Source organism: Rhyacophila brunnea, unplaced genomic scaffold (assembly GCF_057557595.1).
Source record: "Rhyacophila brunnea isolate RB1 unplaced genomic scaffold, BYU_Rbru_1.0 scaffold_11, whole genome shotgun sequence".
Taxonomy (NCBI): Eukaryota; Metazoa; Arthropoda; class Insecta; order Trichoptera; family Rhyacophilidae; genus Rhyacophila; species Rhyacophila brunnea.
The window spans coordinates 32,107,349-32,123,586 of NW_028232763.1; the positions used below are offsets into that span (position 1 = coordinate 32,107,349).

At 39.5% G+C, this 16,238-nt stretch overlaps 2 protein-coding genes across 2 annotated transcripts in view; one reads left to right on the plus strand and one right to left on the minus strand.

Moving 5' to 3' along the window:
- Window positions 1–2,335: 2,335 nt before the first annotated feature.
- On the minus strand, window positions 2,336–8,316 carry LOC147078603 (uncharacterized). Its single transcript, XM_085957513.1, has 3 exons — window positions 8,163–8,316; window positions 6,537–6,758; window positions 2,336–4,608 (listed from the first exon to the last, which is right to left on the minus strand). Exons 2-3 carry the CDS (start codon window positions 6,754–6,756, stop codon window positions 3,410–3,412), a joined length of 1,419 nt encoding a protein of 472 aa, XP_085813639.1. The 5' UTR covers window positions 6,757–6,758; window positions 8,163–8,316; the 3' UTR covers window positions 2,336–3,409.
- A 5,022-nt stretch (window positions 8,317–13,338) lies between these two features.
- Window positions 13,339–16,238, plus strand: part of chm (lysine acetyltransferase chameau) — a 110,540-nt gene continuing 107,640 nt past the window's right edge. Inside the window, exons 1-2 of the mRNA XM_085960274.1 lie at window positions 13,339–13,464; window positions 13,583–14,599. Coding sequence (XP_085816400.1) covers window positions 13,447–13,464; window positions 13,583–14,599 — 1,035 coding nt within the window. The 5' untranslated portion in view covers window positions 13,339–13,446. The remainder of the gene's footprint in view (window positions 13,465–13,582; window positions 14,600–16,238) is intronic.

Genomic DNA, 16,238 nt, shown 5'->3' on the forward strand with positions numbered 1-16,238 from the left:
GCATTGGCAAGGGTGTGTAATTTGCGGAGGTTACGTGGGACGTGGAAATTGTTCAAATTATCTAAGAAAGTAAATCAACAGCATATTTATATCATCAGTGAAGATTTCGGATTGATTGGACTAGTAACAAAATAGATAGGTGAGTGGTGTTGCATGCCATTCAACATAATCTCTAGCAGCGACAAAATGGGCCACCCATATCCCATAACGCCCGACCAGTCCTAGTGTGCTCTGCAGTAATAAGATGAAGCTAGGTACATACAGGTAGCTGCATTTGTTGAAGGCGTTCAGTGCGATGAACACATGCGATCATCCCATAAGTAAAAACACACCATTAGTTTGCTTTGTAACTTCACCATACCGCTTTCTGTGGGCTTTGGACCAAAGAGTTTGCAACCAGCGGTATCCTACATCTAAAAGTAGACCTAGTTTTAAGAAACTATCAAACCCCTCATAGCAATGCAATTTTAGATGGTCCGCATATAGAGAATCAACACAACATCAAGACAAAACTCCAATATTACATCAAATTGATATTAATGTTGCACACAACTTGAATCTGTCAAATGTTTGAAACATTATTGTAAGCATCATATTATAACATGCAAGGAAGTAATGACGAATGTCCACTTCTACTAATCATATTATATCATAGAGCAGGGATCTTTGGTAAACATAATATGACTGCGAACAACTATTTTCGTTGATGAATTATTTTAAAATCGGAAATAAAACATTGCCTCGGTAATGGCTTGATTGATTGTGTAGGATTCTCTTATAAACCGTGTTTTCAATAACCTTCGAAAAGTCTTCAATTATAAACTGTGAAAAAATAAATTGACATTAGAGACAAATTACGAAAAAATATATTGTGTAGGAAAAATATATTCTACTTGTGTTTTTTGGTAAATTTGCAACAAACTATTGTGTAAAAACATATTTTGGTTTTTCATTTTATTTATCTGACTTTTTGTTGACACGTAGAAAAAGGATCATCATCTCTGAAATAGAGCCTTTTTAATATTACAGCACTTAATGGCAGTTCTGGAATATTTTTAGTGCGACTGAACTAATATGACACAGAAAATTAATATTCTGTATGTTGGCGCATTAAGACATGGCGGCATTGTTAATAGTCACCGTCTTTATCTTTGGTAATTGACATTTCGATAATATACCAGTAAATAGTGCACACTAAATTTGAATTTGGAATTGTGTTGAAATGCTTGCAGGTTTTGAAGACACGGCAATAGTGTAAAGTTAGCTAGAATTTAATCCGCAATTTAAGAATAATGCTACTTTTCCGGAGTTGATCCAAATTATTAGTGCCTTGGATACTTAAATTATTCGTAATATATCCTCCATTATACCGCTGGATACAACACATCTGAATACTAATAAAAAAATCTTTCAGCAATTATATTACAGTAATAGCAAATCACATGTTTATACTAAAATTCATTATCGAAAAGGTGGGGTAACACGTTTTTAAAAAGATATTTTTTACACAACTAAACAGGAATAATATAAAATATATTTATAATAATACAACACAGACCCTTTTAGTGGCAACACTCATCACATTGATAAACTGCGGCAACTATAATGCCATCTTTGTAAATATAATTATAATTAACAGCGTCTAAATTTATCTCTCAAAAAGCGCTAAACATTTGTATATTTCATCGAGAGGAATACATAGGTAATCTCGGGGTTTGTGTTACACATAGGCGACACATTAAAACTACATAAAACCCTGCCAGTGTAATTCTCTGACCACCCTTGAAAACCACCTTCCCTTAACTGTATAAAATAACTAAGAAATCAGCGAGCACCGTCGGTATAAATTGATAAATCCTTATTCTGTTATGTCTTATAAAAATATCAGTATGCACAAATTCACTAATGCGACAATACTTTATCGTAATGAGCGATCTGGTTTTTAAAAGCGAAGAGAGAAAGCAACATGAAAGTCGCACGTGAAATATCAATTCCTGGAGGATTATACAAGTACAAGTGACATAATTTAAAAAAATGACTTATGAGCAGTTTTTACAGCACCGCATAAGTACAGGTAACCCGATCATTTTTTTGTCCCGCATTCGTTTTGACATGTGCCAGGAATAGTCATGAGTGAAATCATGTACGTAAAATCTTTATCCTTCGCACACATATAATAAAGTTACGCGTGTTAGATACATAGTTAGCGTTGCTTAGTTAGCCTGAATGACACAAAAGTAAGCCGATTTATAATATCGAGGGTATACTGACAGAAACCATTAACTCATTAAAACAAGTTCTGAGATAATCGCAAAAAGGACTTTCATTTATTTTTCAAAGCGTTCTCCCACGTAGAATTTTTTATGATTTAAAAACATTTTTACCTAACCTTTATGGCAAACACAATATACGACATGTTACAAGTCCTGTATTGTGTATACGCAGAACATATTAGGTCATTATCATGCTTTCTATCAGAATAAAAAAATAACAATATGATTTAATAATGTTTCTATTTTCTCACCATTATATCCTATGCCTTTGTGCGTTTTACCAGGACGTAGAGCGTAAAATTGTATACATTTTGGCATTTAAAACAGAAAAACAGCAAAAACTGAAATAATGCATTCTGTCAGTATACCCTTGATATATAATTTCGCTTATTGCGACATTGTCCAAAACGTATCCCCGCAATCACCGGGAGCTACCTATACTTATATATATGTGAAATGCAGATATGAAAAAATGATTCAATTTTTACAATATTTTGCTGTGTTCTGATACGACAAACTTGTTTTCCATAATATGACATATATAATGCCAGAATTTAACCTTGGAGTTGATTCACCCAACTCGTTCACTGGTGGAGTTGTATTTGTTTAATTATCAGCACCTCAATTAATCTTACAGAGACAATCAACACACGATTACTAAGTAGTGTAATGGTAAAAAAAACATGAATTGTTTATACAAGTGTGTTATTTTTTTTTAGGAAAAGATATTTGGCGATGACTATTGATAGAAGTAATGTGACATTCCGGAAGCTTTTTCTCCTTCCTTTGTACAAAATGATGTAATAAACTAATGGCATAAAAGCTGAAATAGTGCAGTTACATATTCCGATCTCACTACACCACTACGATAACCGAACAATTCAGCTTTGTAATTTATTGTCCTGATCGATGACCTGAATCTGAACAGAGACAGTATTTCATAATAATCGAGGGAGGTTTTAAAAAACAGAACCTCACCCTTCAGCAGCGTGCGTCAAATTCAACTTAACCGTAATAGAAAAATTCTTTGGAGTCAACATTGTTTCGTTAGTCATTATTGTTACGGAGGCCGCGGAAGTTTCGTTGTTCTGCGAGGGTGCGAGCGGGGCTCAACGCTTGAGCCCCTTCCACCGACGCTAGGTGACGGCGGGGCCGGGCGGGAGCGCTGTGGAATTGTGCCGTGTCTTCCTCGACCCCTCCGTATCCACTTCTGTCCCCAGTGACATAGAAGTGAGGGCGCCGGTCTTTCGGAAATCAATGGTAGTGTATCCGGCCGCCGCGGTCGGGGGGACATCGGGAGTCGCCGGTGCCGCCTGACTCTCTCGCTCCGCCTCCGCCTTCTCTTCATCCAAGTCCAGCACGGCGTAGTTCATTTTCTGGGGAAGTTCCAGAGGACCTGTGGGAGTTCCGGGAGTCTGAGCAAAACCGCCAGAGGCACTCCGCCGAGCCAGTAACCTCGAGTCGTAATTCACGTCGCCAGGTCCTAAATTTGCATAATCGTGCTGTCGATCTTCTTCCATTTCGGCCTCAACCGAATCAGAAAATATGAAGTTGGTGAGCTTCGGCCGCACCATCCCGGCAGGAGGACGGCGGAGGACTTCCTCTCGTGCAGCCGAGAGGAGTGAAGGCGCGTCGCCAGGGGCAAGGTTCATGTACAGGCGGTCATCTGTTTCAGCTTCCACAGCCAGAACAGCATAGTCACTGGCGACACTGCGAGTAGGAGAGAGCGGAGCGTCTGCGATGACATCGACAGCCCGAACAGGTGATCCATCCTCATCAAAGGAAGCCAACCTTCGGTTGTGAAGGGAGTGCCTCAAAGTGGCCAGATCCGTCGATATATCGCGGGTGTTCAGGTAGGAGTGACTCCCCGCGTCAGAGCCAGACTTTCTGTTGTTGTTGTGCTCTCGCTGAAGGTAGAAATCCTGCATCTGATAAAGATTGGTGACCTGAGCGCCGGCGGGGGGCAGAGGACCGAGGGGCATAACCTCCAGGATGTTGGCGCTGGAGGGGGATCCAGGGGAGTGCACTTCGGGGCTGAGCGGGCCACTCCCGATGGATCCTAGGCGTACTGCTCCAGAAAATCGGGAGGGTGGGCCAGACAAGGGCGGAGGGGCAGGCTCAAGATAGTCAGCGTGGTCGAGCAGGCCAGATCGTGGGGCATCCGCAGGCGGCCTCGGCAGAGTGGAAGGTGGCCGGTTGGGTCCGTCCAGAGCCATAGCGTCCAAAATGCTCTCCGCATTTATGTCTTGGATGCATAGCTTCAGCGTTTCAAAGAGTTGCTCGGCACGGTGACATTTGAAGGCGTAGATGCCTTCCCCCGTGGCACACCTACGACCTGAATTTCAATAGAAAAATACCCTTCAGAGAAAAGAAAACATTACTTTGAAATCTCTAACAATGTGGCAGTTATCAGATAATAATGCAGAATTTACTCTTTAAGATAGAGATATTGGAATGTAACATACAGTGAAATCCGATTTTACACTTTTCAAAGAATTGAAGGAAAGGAATTCAAAGAAAAACATAAAAGGAGTGGGGAAACGTAAATAGAAAAATAAAAAATTTCATTATATTTTTCCAAATAAATAATTCAAATTGGTTTGGTGCATATTTTTGGCTTGTTTATATAAAAGTCTTTCAATATTATAAATTGATTTGAAGGTATCGTCATTCATGTCATCATTGCCAGCAGCTCTCGTGGTGCAGTGCGTAAGGCGTTGGCCTTTTATACGGGAGCTCTGGGTTCGATCCCTGTGAGGACACAATATATTTATATGATTTTCTCGAAGCCTGGGTGTTTGTGATTGTTTCACTTCTATTACTAAATACACTACTGTTGAACTGCACTACTGTCATTGGGCATCTAGGCTGTTGTGTTAAAAAGAACATATATACAGTCAAACTTGGTTATTACGAGGAAGATTGGACCGACTGAATTTGCTCGTTATAAGCGTTACTCGTTATATCAGAGCATAGGTATTTTTAAATGATCACAACACAAGTCGAAAAAAAGTCGAAAATAAAACATCTGAAAACTATCGTAAAAACCCCCGAAACAAGCATGGCATTCATAAACTACAAAAGAAGATTTTTTACTTATTTCAACCAAATGCGTGGATACTTTTTCAATATTGTCGGCGAAAACACAAATTAGGTAGGTACTTAGACACTTAACTAGTGTCATAAACATAATCCGATTCCGGCGGCATCCTGTCCGGTCAGATTTTATTGCTTAGGGCTTATTGTTATTAAACGATCGACATTTTAGCTTGGTATAACCGATAAGTAGCTCGTTATAAAAGTGAATGTATGGAGAAAATCATAAACTAAAATGTCAACGAATGTTTCCTCGTTATATCCGAGATCTCGCTACATGATCGTAATAACCGAGTGCGACTGTATATAAAAACCTAGATTTTACCTCGCCCACTCGAGCATATTCCATCGAAAACGATACTGCACAAAATCATAAAAATACGTCTGCGTCACTTTCTGATAATAGTACCGCTGTGTATGATAATTATTGGATGTATCAGTGCAAGGGCGAGCTTAATACACGCTTAAATATTATTGATATTTTCATATAATATACATAAATTTATGTATATTATAATATTACATTTTTCTCAATTTGCATGGGGGTCCTGCAGTTCCGCAGTGCATATGGACGAGCCGCCACTGCTTATAGGTACATTTATTTGTATTTTTTTTAATTATTGTGGGTATTTTTTTTCTATTTTAATGAATTCAGAATAAAAAATTTGAAACAGCCTCAAAATGGATTAAAATCAGAGCTAATGGAACCCGCAATCTATTTAAAGGTTCGGTTCGGTTTTAAAATAAAACATTCGCGTGCCATAGGTTCGCTATCACTGGTATAAACATTGTATGTAAAACAATAAAATATCTCCCACAAAAAATATGGCCTTATACGCAGTCGTATTGTCTATAAAAAAGAAATGCGAATATTCATCGACACTGATCAACTACGGCCAGGTGTATCTAAAAAAGGATGTGCGCTTATACAACCTAAAATTTCAATGAGTGTGCATTTATGTGCATGAATGACATAAAAAATAAATTTCATTTACATTTTTAATTGTATTTCGAATATTACGTATTTCATAAATAAAAACTTCATTTAAAGTACTAAAACTACATGCAAATAGGGGAAAACGTGAATTCCGGGCATGTAGAATCGAGGTTCCACTGTATGTCAATGATCGTAATATTTACGACGATATTATTATAAAAATTAATTACCTGACTCAAAACTGAAGATATCTAAATCGAAGCCATATCTTCTGAGACAGCGGAGAGGCCATCGAGTGGGCTCCTTCCCGCGGCGATACAGGACTAGTTCCGCTTCAGTCACTTCCAATTGGCCCGCCCACAGTCCCGCCCCGCTATCGTCAATGTTGATCACGCGGAACACGTTCGGGTGAACATCGTTTACCTCTTTGCGACTTTGGACACAACCCATAACTGTAATAATAAAATGGCATGTTTATTGCTAAAAAATTAACGTATGCAGATCCGATTTTATTCATTATTAATGTACCTATATGGTTGCTATTGCTGACAGTGTTTAGATTGAACCTGTTGTATCATCTTATCCCACTTGGTGCCCCTCCCAAACATTCGTACTTCTTACCCAAATTATCGAACCCTACTTATAATTAAAGTATCTACTTAGTATGTTTTTTATTTATGACAATAGAAACACTTCCGGTTAAGTATTTATTCAGATTTCACATCGATTAATCACCAATAACAGAGAATACTTCAAACGGTACACAAAAACAGATTAACAAGATAAGATGACTCGCTCGACCAAATAACCAGAAGAACTTGCCAAAGAATTAGTTCAGTTCAGGTAGGTATCACATTTGACAACTAGAAACCAAACTTATCACTAGAAACGAATCTCGATAGTGTAATGATAGTGTATAATTTCAAAATAGAGGATGTGTAATCAAAAGGGTCCGAGCTAAGTAGACTAAGCTGACTAGCTGTAAGACTGAGAGATAAAAATTACGGAGTGAACAAAGAATTAAATCCTAATCCGTCTACATAGCGCTTGCGGCGTCCAGTCAATGGGCAGCGCCATCTATGGGTCTCTTTTTGAAGTCACGCCGCTACAAGAAATGTTTTTTAGTATTCCTCAAATAGAGACAAGTGATATTTAGGTACTCTATATTTATTGATAATAGAGAATAGGATGGCTATATTATCTGCATATTATATTGTCGAGGGTGACGATTTGAGGCATGATAATATAACAGCTACAACCTTAAAATACTATCGGCGATTGCGATCATAGCACGGGCGAATGGTGGAGGTAGATCCGACATAAGTAGTGCACACTAAACTTTGTGAACCAAGACTACAATATGCAGATAGTGTTGGTTAGTTTTTTTAAAATTAATGAAGCCCTGCGTACCCAAGCCATTATTTTATTTATTTATTTAGGTATTTAAAAAAGACACCTTTGCCACCGCAATATACACACACCACAGGCGATAAGAAGATAGGTAGGATAGATAATGGGACAACTGCGAAGATAGGTCAAAAAATAATGACAATTGATTTATAATATTGATTGGTTGAAACTTTATTGAAACGATACACCTTCACACAAAAGAGGAGCAAGTGTTGAAATGTATGCAAACATCACATAAGAATATAATGAAAAAATAAAACTTTATATTACCTAACTGGACAAAGAATAATTTATCCTAACGACTATTATTCTAAATTAATTCGGTTTATAATAAATACATTAATATTTATCACACTGAGGTGTCCAAAAATCATATCATTTTCTTATCTCAATGTATGCTCATGGATATAAAATTAACATTATCAGCTTATTATCAAAATGTTTACCTCAGGATCATTGGTGTGCACCATGTAAAATAGGGTTTTAGAAGAATTTCATTAGCTCCTAGTTTCTTCAAAATAATATACATGGGCGAAAAAATAGAATTCTAAAATGTTAATTTCTGTATATATTTTTGACATTTCTTGTACTGTGATGTTTGATTAGGTTCAAGTTGGCTAGCCTGTCAAATTTTATTCAAAGATGACAATGTTAAGAAAAATTAATTCTTGAGTGGGTGGGAATTAATTGCACAATGCAATAATCAAAATTCACAAAAAAAAATAACTTTAACATTTCGAAAGTAGTTTTCAGACTTAATAAATGATTTCACAAATAAATAAATATATCACATAAAATAGTTTGTTTCACCAATAATTATTATTATTCGAATTTGACTTTGAAGTCCTTGAGAGAGGGTTTGCTCATTCTTCTCCGCGTGAGGTTATATTCTACTAATTTATTTTCCTTTTTCTTGTCGTTGGTCATTCCTCCGTTTTTATTTACTGGTCATACCCGCGTGTCCATTTTTTATGTATGGAGTTTGGGACCCCTTTGTCTTCATTCTGGATTTGGCTTTCTTATTGTTTACATGTTGCGTTTGACAGTTCATTCTAACTATCAAAAAAAAATATCTTGGACGAACGTTAAGTGATAGTTAAGTGAACGTTAAGTGATCAGTGATTATGGCGCAACATCTGAATGACCGTGAGGAGGATATTCTAAAAGCAACGGACACCAAACGGCGAAGCAGAACTGCTACAGGAAGAAAAGTTCAACGTAAGAGCGTCGATTAAGATGCTGATGTTTGAGGTATCCTCGTTACGTACCTTATTTCAGCAGGAGGACTGGCAAGGAGTGGCACAACGCCCAAAAAACAATTCTTGGCGGCCCCTACGGTCGTAGAGTTAGGTCTAATTGACAAGTTGCGTCGGTGCGACCACTCGTCATCAGCTAACCATCTGACGGAGAGGACCATCGCGGCTCTCCAGAATGCGATATTTTCCCAACGGGACAGCTTCTAAAAGGGTATGCAAGGGTTAGTGGATTGGGCAACTAATCCTCAAAACATCATAACAGCGATGAGCCTGTACCATAAAATCAAAGAGGGTTTTGGGGACAACGCATAATAAAATTTGCGAGAACATGACTCAGATCCTTACCGGAAGGATACCTTCACTCGGGAGGCACTATCAAGGATTCCTCCGAGCTGAGAGTCCCGGAACACTCACATTATGGCCGGGGTACTCCCAAGAGGCGACGTCTTGTGGGAAGGAAGTTCTCCATCGGAGGTACGGGCTCCACCAGGGATCCGTACTCTAAGCGGAGGTGACCGCATCTGGACGATCAACAACATTGGGGGCCGCTTAAGAGACTTTCGGGGAGTCTGGATGGCGTAGTGTACCCCCTTCCCCAAAATTGGTAAAAATAATAGCTGTAGGCTGCGTAAGTCCTTCTTTACTTATACGGAAAGAATTTCAAACGCAACAATCAGCAGAGGTCACTCTCGAGATCGAGGACATAAAGAACTTAGGGATTCAAGAAGAAGCGGGTCCAACCACCAGTTTTCTCTCAACCCTGTTTCTGATCAAGAAAGAAGACGGGACCCTATGCCCTGTTGTCAACCGAAAGCGTTTGAATGCGTTCCTACAGCCAAAGCCATTCAAACTAATTCACCATTACGAGATTCCAGCCGTCTTATAAACAGAAGATTGGCTAGTAATAATAGATCTAAGCCAGGCGTACCTCCAGGTACCCATGGCTTCTCAACATCGTCGATTCGTTCGACTAGCCTACCAAGGAGAGCTCCTACAATTCACGTGTCTCCCGTTCGTGCTGTCAGTCACTCCGATTATGTTGGCATCCCTGACCAATTGGGTCGCCGAACGCCTACGAAAGAATGGCTGAGAATATTCACTTACCTAGACGAAATCTTAGTAGCCAACCAATCCGAGAAACAGTCTCGGTTCAGGTGGAATACAGGATAACCTTCCTACAGTCTTTAGGGTGGTTAATAAATATTAAAAGATCCTGTCTGAACCCAAGCCAACAATGAGGGTTCCTGGACATCACATGGGACACATACAACAAGCGGAGGTGTCGCCGGAGAAGTGTGTAGCACTCCGTCACTATATGCTAATGCAGGTACAAAAAGGCAGTTGGTCCCTCAGACAGGCACATATCCATTCCCTTCTGGGGCGACTCAACTTCACATCCTACTTCCACGAGGAAGGTTGTATTGCCGACGGCTACAACGCTCCAGTCATCAATATGGCCGAGGTACAATCCTCGCTAATTGATGACAATCCCACCACAGGCCCAACAGGACATCATGAGGTGGCCCTAGGCGATAGGATCCTCAGATTTGACACAACGCAGGAACAAAAAGGCAGTTGGTCCCTCAGGCAGGCAAATGTTCAATCCCTTCTGGGGCGACTTAACTTCGCATCCTACCTCCACGAGGAAGGTTACATTGCCGACGGTTACAAAGCTCCAGTCATCAATATTGTTGAGGTCCCATTCTCGCCAATAGGCGACTATCCCACCACAGGCCTAACAGGACATCATGTGGTGGCTCCAGGTGATAGGCTCCTCAGAGTTGACACACATAACGACATTCAATCACTTCCTAACGACAGACGCAGCCGACACATGCTAGGGAGCCCAACTGAATAAACACCACCTATCAGGTACGTGGGAACAAGACCAGTTAGCATGGCATGGCATTCCAATAGGAAGGAAATGTTTGCAATTCAAACTCGGGTACAATCAATCATAGGATCAGATCTGCTTCTGCAGACAGACAACAAAACAGTGGTGGCATACATCAACAACGAGGGCGGCACAAAATCTGTCACCCTAGTATTAACCAGTCGAGCCAACATCACGTTTACTGCACAATACTTCCGCAGAAATTACAACTGCGTGGCAGATCATCTCTCCCGCAGACAACTCATTCCCGAATGGCACCTCATCAACACCGCAACCACCCCCCTGTTTCAAATATGGGATGTTCCCGAGGTCGATTTATTCGCAAGCGAAACAGCACATGTCATTGCAACGTATGTGTCACGAGGCATTACAGACAGTGGCGCGCGGTTTCACGACGCCTTCAGCCGAGTGTAGGACTTCAGACTGGCGTGGATATTTCCCCCACCAAACATACTTTCACGAGCCCTAGCGCACCTGAACTCAGCAAAAGGGAAGTACTTACTAGAGTGGCACCGAGCTGGGAACAATGCTTTTTGGGAGTGGACTTACGGAAAAGGGCGATAGTACCTCCTTATACAATGCCTCACCTTCATACGATACTAGTAGGTATGGAGACCAACCATCCACCTCCAAGGACCCAGGACCTGTCCCTTTAACTATGGATAATTTCGGGTGGGGTGAAATAACATCAAATTGAATGGTGGAAAAAAAGGGCACTCCTTACTTCCAGATGGCGGCCTTCGACTCTAAAAACTTACAAACCAGCTTGGAACAAATAGAAGACAATGACATGGTGTAAGCATGAACCTAATGGATCATAATAGCCCTCAACCAATGGAATTGGCCAGATACCTAGGCTACTTGCACAACATGGAGGGTTTGTCGTACAACACCATCCTGGTACATAAGTCAGCCATAGCCACATTTGGCAAACCGATTATCATTGTAGATATCAGCATCAACGTGGTAGTACAACACAATATGTTACAGGCAATTTCGGTACATAAAACGAAACCCGTCAAACCACCGGTTTGGGATCCAGGACGAGTGGTAGATCATCTTAGGAAAACAACACCGGTGGAGTACAACCTATTCGAAACGTCTCGCAGGACAGCTACCTGCTCTGCTGCTTCTCGCATCGGGACGAAGGGTTCATGACCTCAAACTACTCAGTAATTGTAGACAATGGATTAGTGGATAAAAGTGACCACATAATTGTATGGCCAATGTTTGGCGCAAATACAGATACCGCCAAGCATCGTCAATCGGAATGGAAGCTAAGCGCTTCCACGTGTCAAAACATCGACCCAGTATTCTGGTTACGGAAACTCGTCTGCATGTCAAACCCAAGAAGAGAGGAAGGTGGGGATATTTCGGAATTATTTATATCTTCAAGACGACCACTAAAACCAGCCACCAGGACAGTTATAGGGAATTGGATAAGGTCAGTACTGTTGGAAGCAGGGGTACAAGAACCACCAGGCAGTGTCCGCTCAGTGGTGGCTTCCTTAAACTATAAATATACCCAATAGATAATATCTTAAAGAGAGGTAACTGGCGTAGTGAGTCGACATTTCACGACAACTATCAGAGAACGATGAACACACCACCATCAGAAAGGGAAAAGAACCCATTAACTTCTCTATTCAACCATATACATTGAAAGTCACGATAGTCTATACCTCGTGAATGAATCATTGTCACATACAGGAATTTGGCATACTCAACACCTGGTGATAACAAACAGATATCTCAAGGACTTCAAAGTCAAATTCGAATAATGAAAGGAGTTTTACCTACCAATAAAACTCTTATTATTCATGTTGACTTTGAAGTCCAGGTAACTTCTACCTGGTTCCTTGAGCCATATCATAATGAAGACAAAGGGGTCCCAAAGTCCATACATAAAAAATGGACGCGCGGGTATGACCAGTAAATAAAAACGGAGGAATGACCAACGACAAGAAAAAGGAAAATAAATTAGTAGAATATTACCTCACGCGGAGAAGAAAGAGCAAACCCTTTCTCAAGGACTTCAAAGTCAACATGAATAATAATAGTTTTATTGGTAGGTAAAACTCCTTTCATTAATCCATCCATTTTTTTACAGGAATATTTGTTTTACCTTTCCTTTTTACGAATATATACAATAAATAATAATTTTATAACTTGAAACATCGCAATCTTTTATTTTTTCCATCCACAATAAAAATATACATTTCGAAAATATTTTGTCCTTGTGAACATTTTTGTAATTTCGATTTATCGAAAAATGTAGGTATTTTATACAAAGAGAACCTCTCATCGGTTTTTTTTATATTTTAATCATATTTTTTTCTAGGTTTCTTATTGTGATTGATTTTCAAAATATATTTTTTTACAGAATTACACAATGTGTTCAAAAATTTACATAAATATCATTTTACAAAATAATATCGTAATATTTTCGAACGCGTAATATGTGATATGGCTACACTATTAAAAATGTCAAAGAATTAATGGCGTCCTCTCTGTGTCTGTTTACGTTTTTTTAGAAACTTGTCAAGGATAACACTGATAACTTGAAATAATTTAAGTAACATGACCCTTAAGAAGCAGGTAACGTAAAGAGCATACCTGGCCCTAGTATTATCGCCGACAACGGGGCAATTCGACATATCAAATATTAGGTTAAGTGGCCAATGTTTATAATCTCCGCGCACTTGTTATTTTTTAGGCAAACAGCAGCACGGAGTCGAGCTCCGGTTCCAGCTCGGACTCGAGCAGCAGCGGAAGCTCTTCCAGCAGTTCGGGTTCGGGGAGCAGCACTAGCGATACCGAGACTACGACATCGGAAGAGTCGCCCAAGACTCAGGGAGAGGCCTCGTCCTCTGCGCCCGCCGCGGCCCCCGACCCTCCCACTGAGCGTTCCGCCACCCGCCGGAGCGCGGACGCACCTCCCGCCAAAACTGCATCTACCTCTAGTAAACAACAAGACAAACCGACAAATAGTAAAACAAAAACAGAAAAATCTACCCCTGCAAAGGTAGAAACTAGGAATAAAAAGCAATCTGTGTCATCCAGCGAAGACGACACTCAGAACAAAAGCACAGAATCCAAATCTGCCCCTCCTAGAAGACGCTCTTCCGCTCAAAACAAACCGAAAACTAGCGCAACGGTGACAACGCGACCGTCTCGGCCTGCCAACAGACCGAATGCGACCCGAGCACCTGCTAGACCGCCACCTTCCAAACCTTCAAGCTCCACAAAAACTGATGTCAAAAAACCTCTTAAGAAAAAGAGTATATTTTCACCGGATAACAGTTCAGAATCTGATCACGAAGATGATTCAAAAAACACTAAACCTGCACCGGAAAGTGCACCATCAACACAGTCGAAACCGAAAGGCAGAGCCCCCAAGACGTCCGTGTCTTCGGATAAACAAAAGTCCGATACACCGTCTGAGAAAAGTAAAGAGCCTGAAACCAGTTCAAAGCAAAAAAGAGCGAGCGCACCAACCGTACCCCCCGCAGTCAAGAAAAAACCTGAGAAGAATGTCAAGTATCAGTCAAAACCATTTGTTTCATCATGTAGTTCAACCGATAGTGAATCGACAGGTTCCTCGTCCAGTTCGGACAATGAAAGCAATGCTGGGTCCAGGAAAAATGCTCCCGTTCCTAAAAGAGCTGCCGTTATTACGGCTAAACTCGCTAGAAGTAAAGGTTCTAAGGTAGAACCTGTTAAGACAGATAAGGTAACTATAGCAATTCACATATTTCCTTATTTTATGTAAACATCAGTGATGTGCGGTTCATAGATGCTGTAGATGCAGTGCATTCCTAAATTATTCAAACATATTCACAGTGACTGTTCCAACAAATTTTAGATGATGGAGTCAGGCATCATTAACACATTCGCGGACACATGTTAGCTAATACATGTTAGTGATATGACACATTAACATTTTAATTTTTTAAATTTTCGATTTAGAAATGAGTTAAGTCTTAAGATACGACACTATCTAATGGAAATATGTTCGCACCGTGACACAAGTAGCAGGGAACATATTGTTTTAATCCAAAATACGACTTCTGTAAACGTCGTGTCGTATTCCGTTCCACAGTATAGGACGTCTATGGACGTCCTATATCACATCTCACAAAATACGACATCTATAAAAAGTAGATACCTATCATACAGTGGCGAGGGGTGGAGGTAGGCTGTTAAGATCAGTAATAAAAAGTGCACACCAAACTTTGTCAAGCATACGTATTTGTTTTCATTTAAATAAGACTACAATTTACGGACAGTGTTGATTAGTTTTTAAAATTCATTTAAACCCTGCGAAACCAAGCCATAATAAATAATAGTCAAAAAATACTCGTCTATAAAATATCTAAAATTATGCAATTAAATCATACATAACATTGGATATTTTATATATAGAATATTTTTTTATCTATTATAGTTTGATTTAGGCAGGGCTTAATGAATTTAAAAAAAATAAACCTACAATAATATGTGTAATACGTATTCTTAATCCAACGAAAACAAATAAGAATGAATGAAAAAGTGTGCACAACTATGTGCGTATCGCCCAAAATATACCAAAACTATTACCTATGGTTTGGTTTAGGCGGAGTTTAATTAATTTTTAAAAACTAACCGACACCATCTGTAAATTGAAATCTTAGTTCAATAAAAACAAATACGTATGACTAACAAAGTTAATGTGCACTATTTATGGCGGATCTTAACAGCCTTCCTCCACCCTTCGCTACTGCTATCATATCATTATTAGTGTGACATAACAAAATTTATATTCCGTTAGAAAAACTCGCAGATAGATTGTAAAAGTAAATTATTTCTCACTCCCAAGCATAGCGCATGAGTCTCTACAGAGTGGAGGTTATATTAACAGATTTTTTGCAGCACTGGATCAGATAGATGGATAGATAGAATTGATATGAAATTATTTACATCTACATAATATTTATCTAGAGTGAACCCAATCACTCTAAAACTCCACAATATACCTATCTTTAAACATGGAAAATGAGAAAGTATTTCCAATTATGTATGTATCTATTTTATAATTTAACTGACGTTTACTTTGTACAACTCGATTAAAATCGTCTCTTCATGACATACTTCTTTATATTCCCTAAACTTTAATAAAGCATTTGCATTCATATTATTTTGCAATATCAATAGCAAATTAGTTTCCACAAAAATATACAAGTATAAGTATATCATAATCATTAGCCCGTTTCAATTCATTGCTGGATGCAGGCCTCCTCAGACTCTCCACTCTTCTTTCTTCGCTGCCCCGTAATTCCGCCAAACCTTAATATTTCATCTATCCAACATAGCTTGGGGCAGCCTTTTGGTCG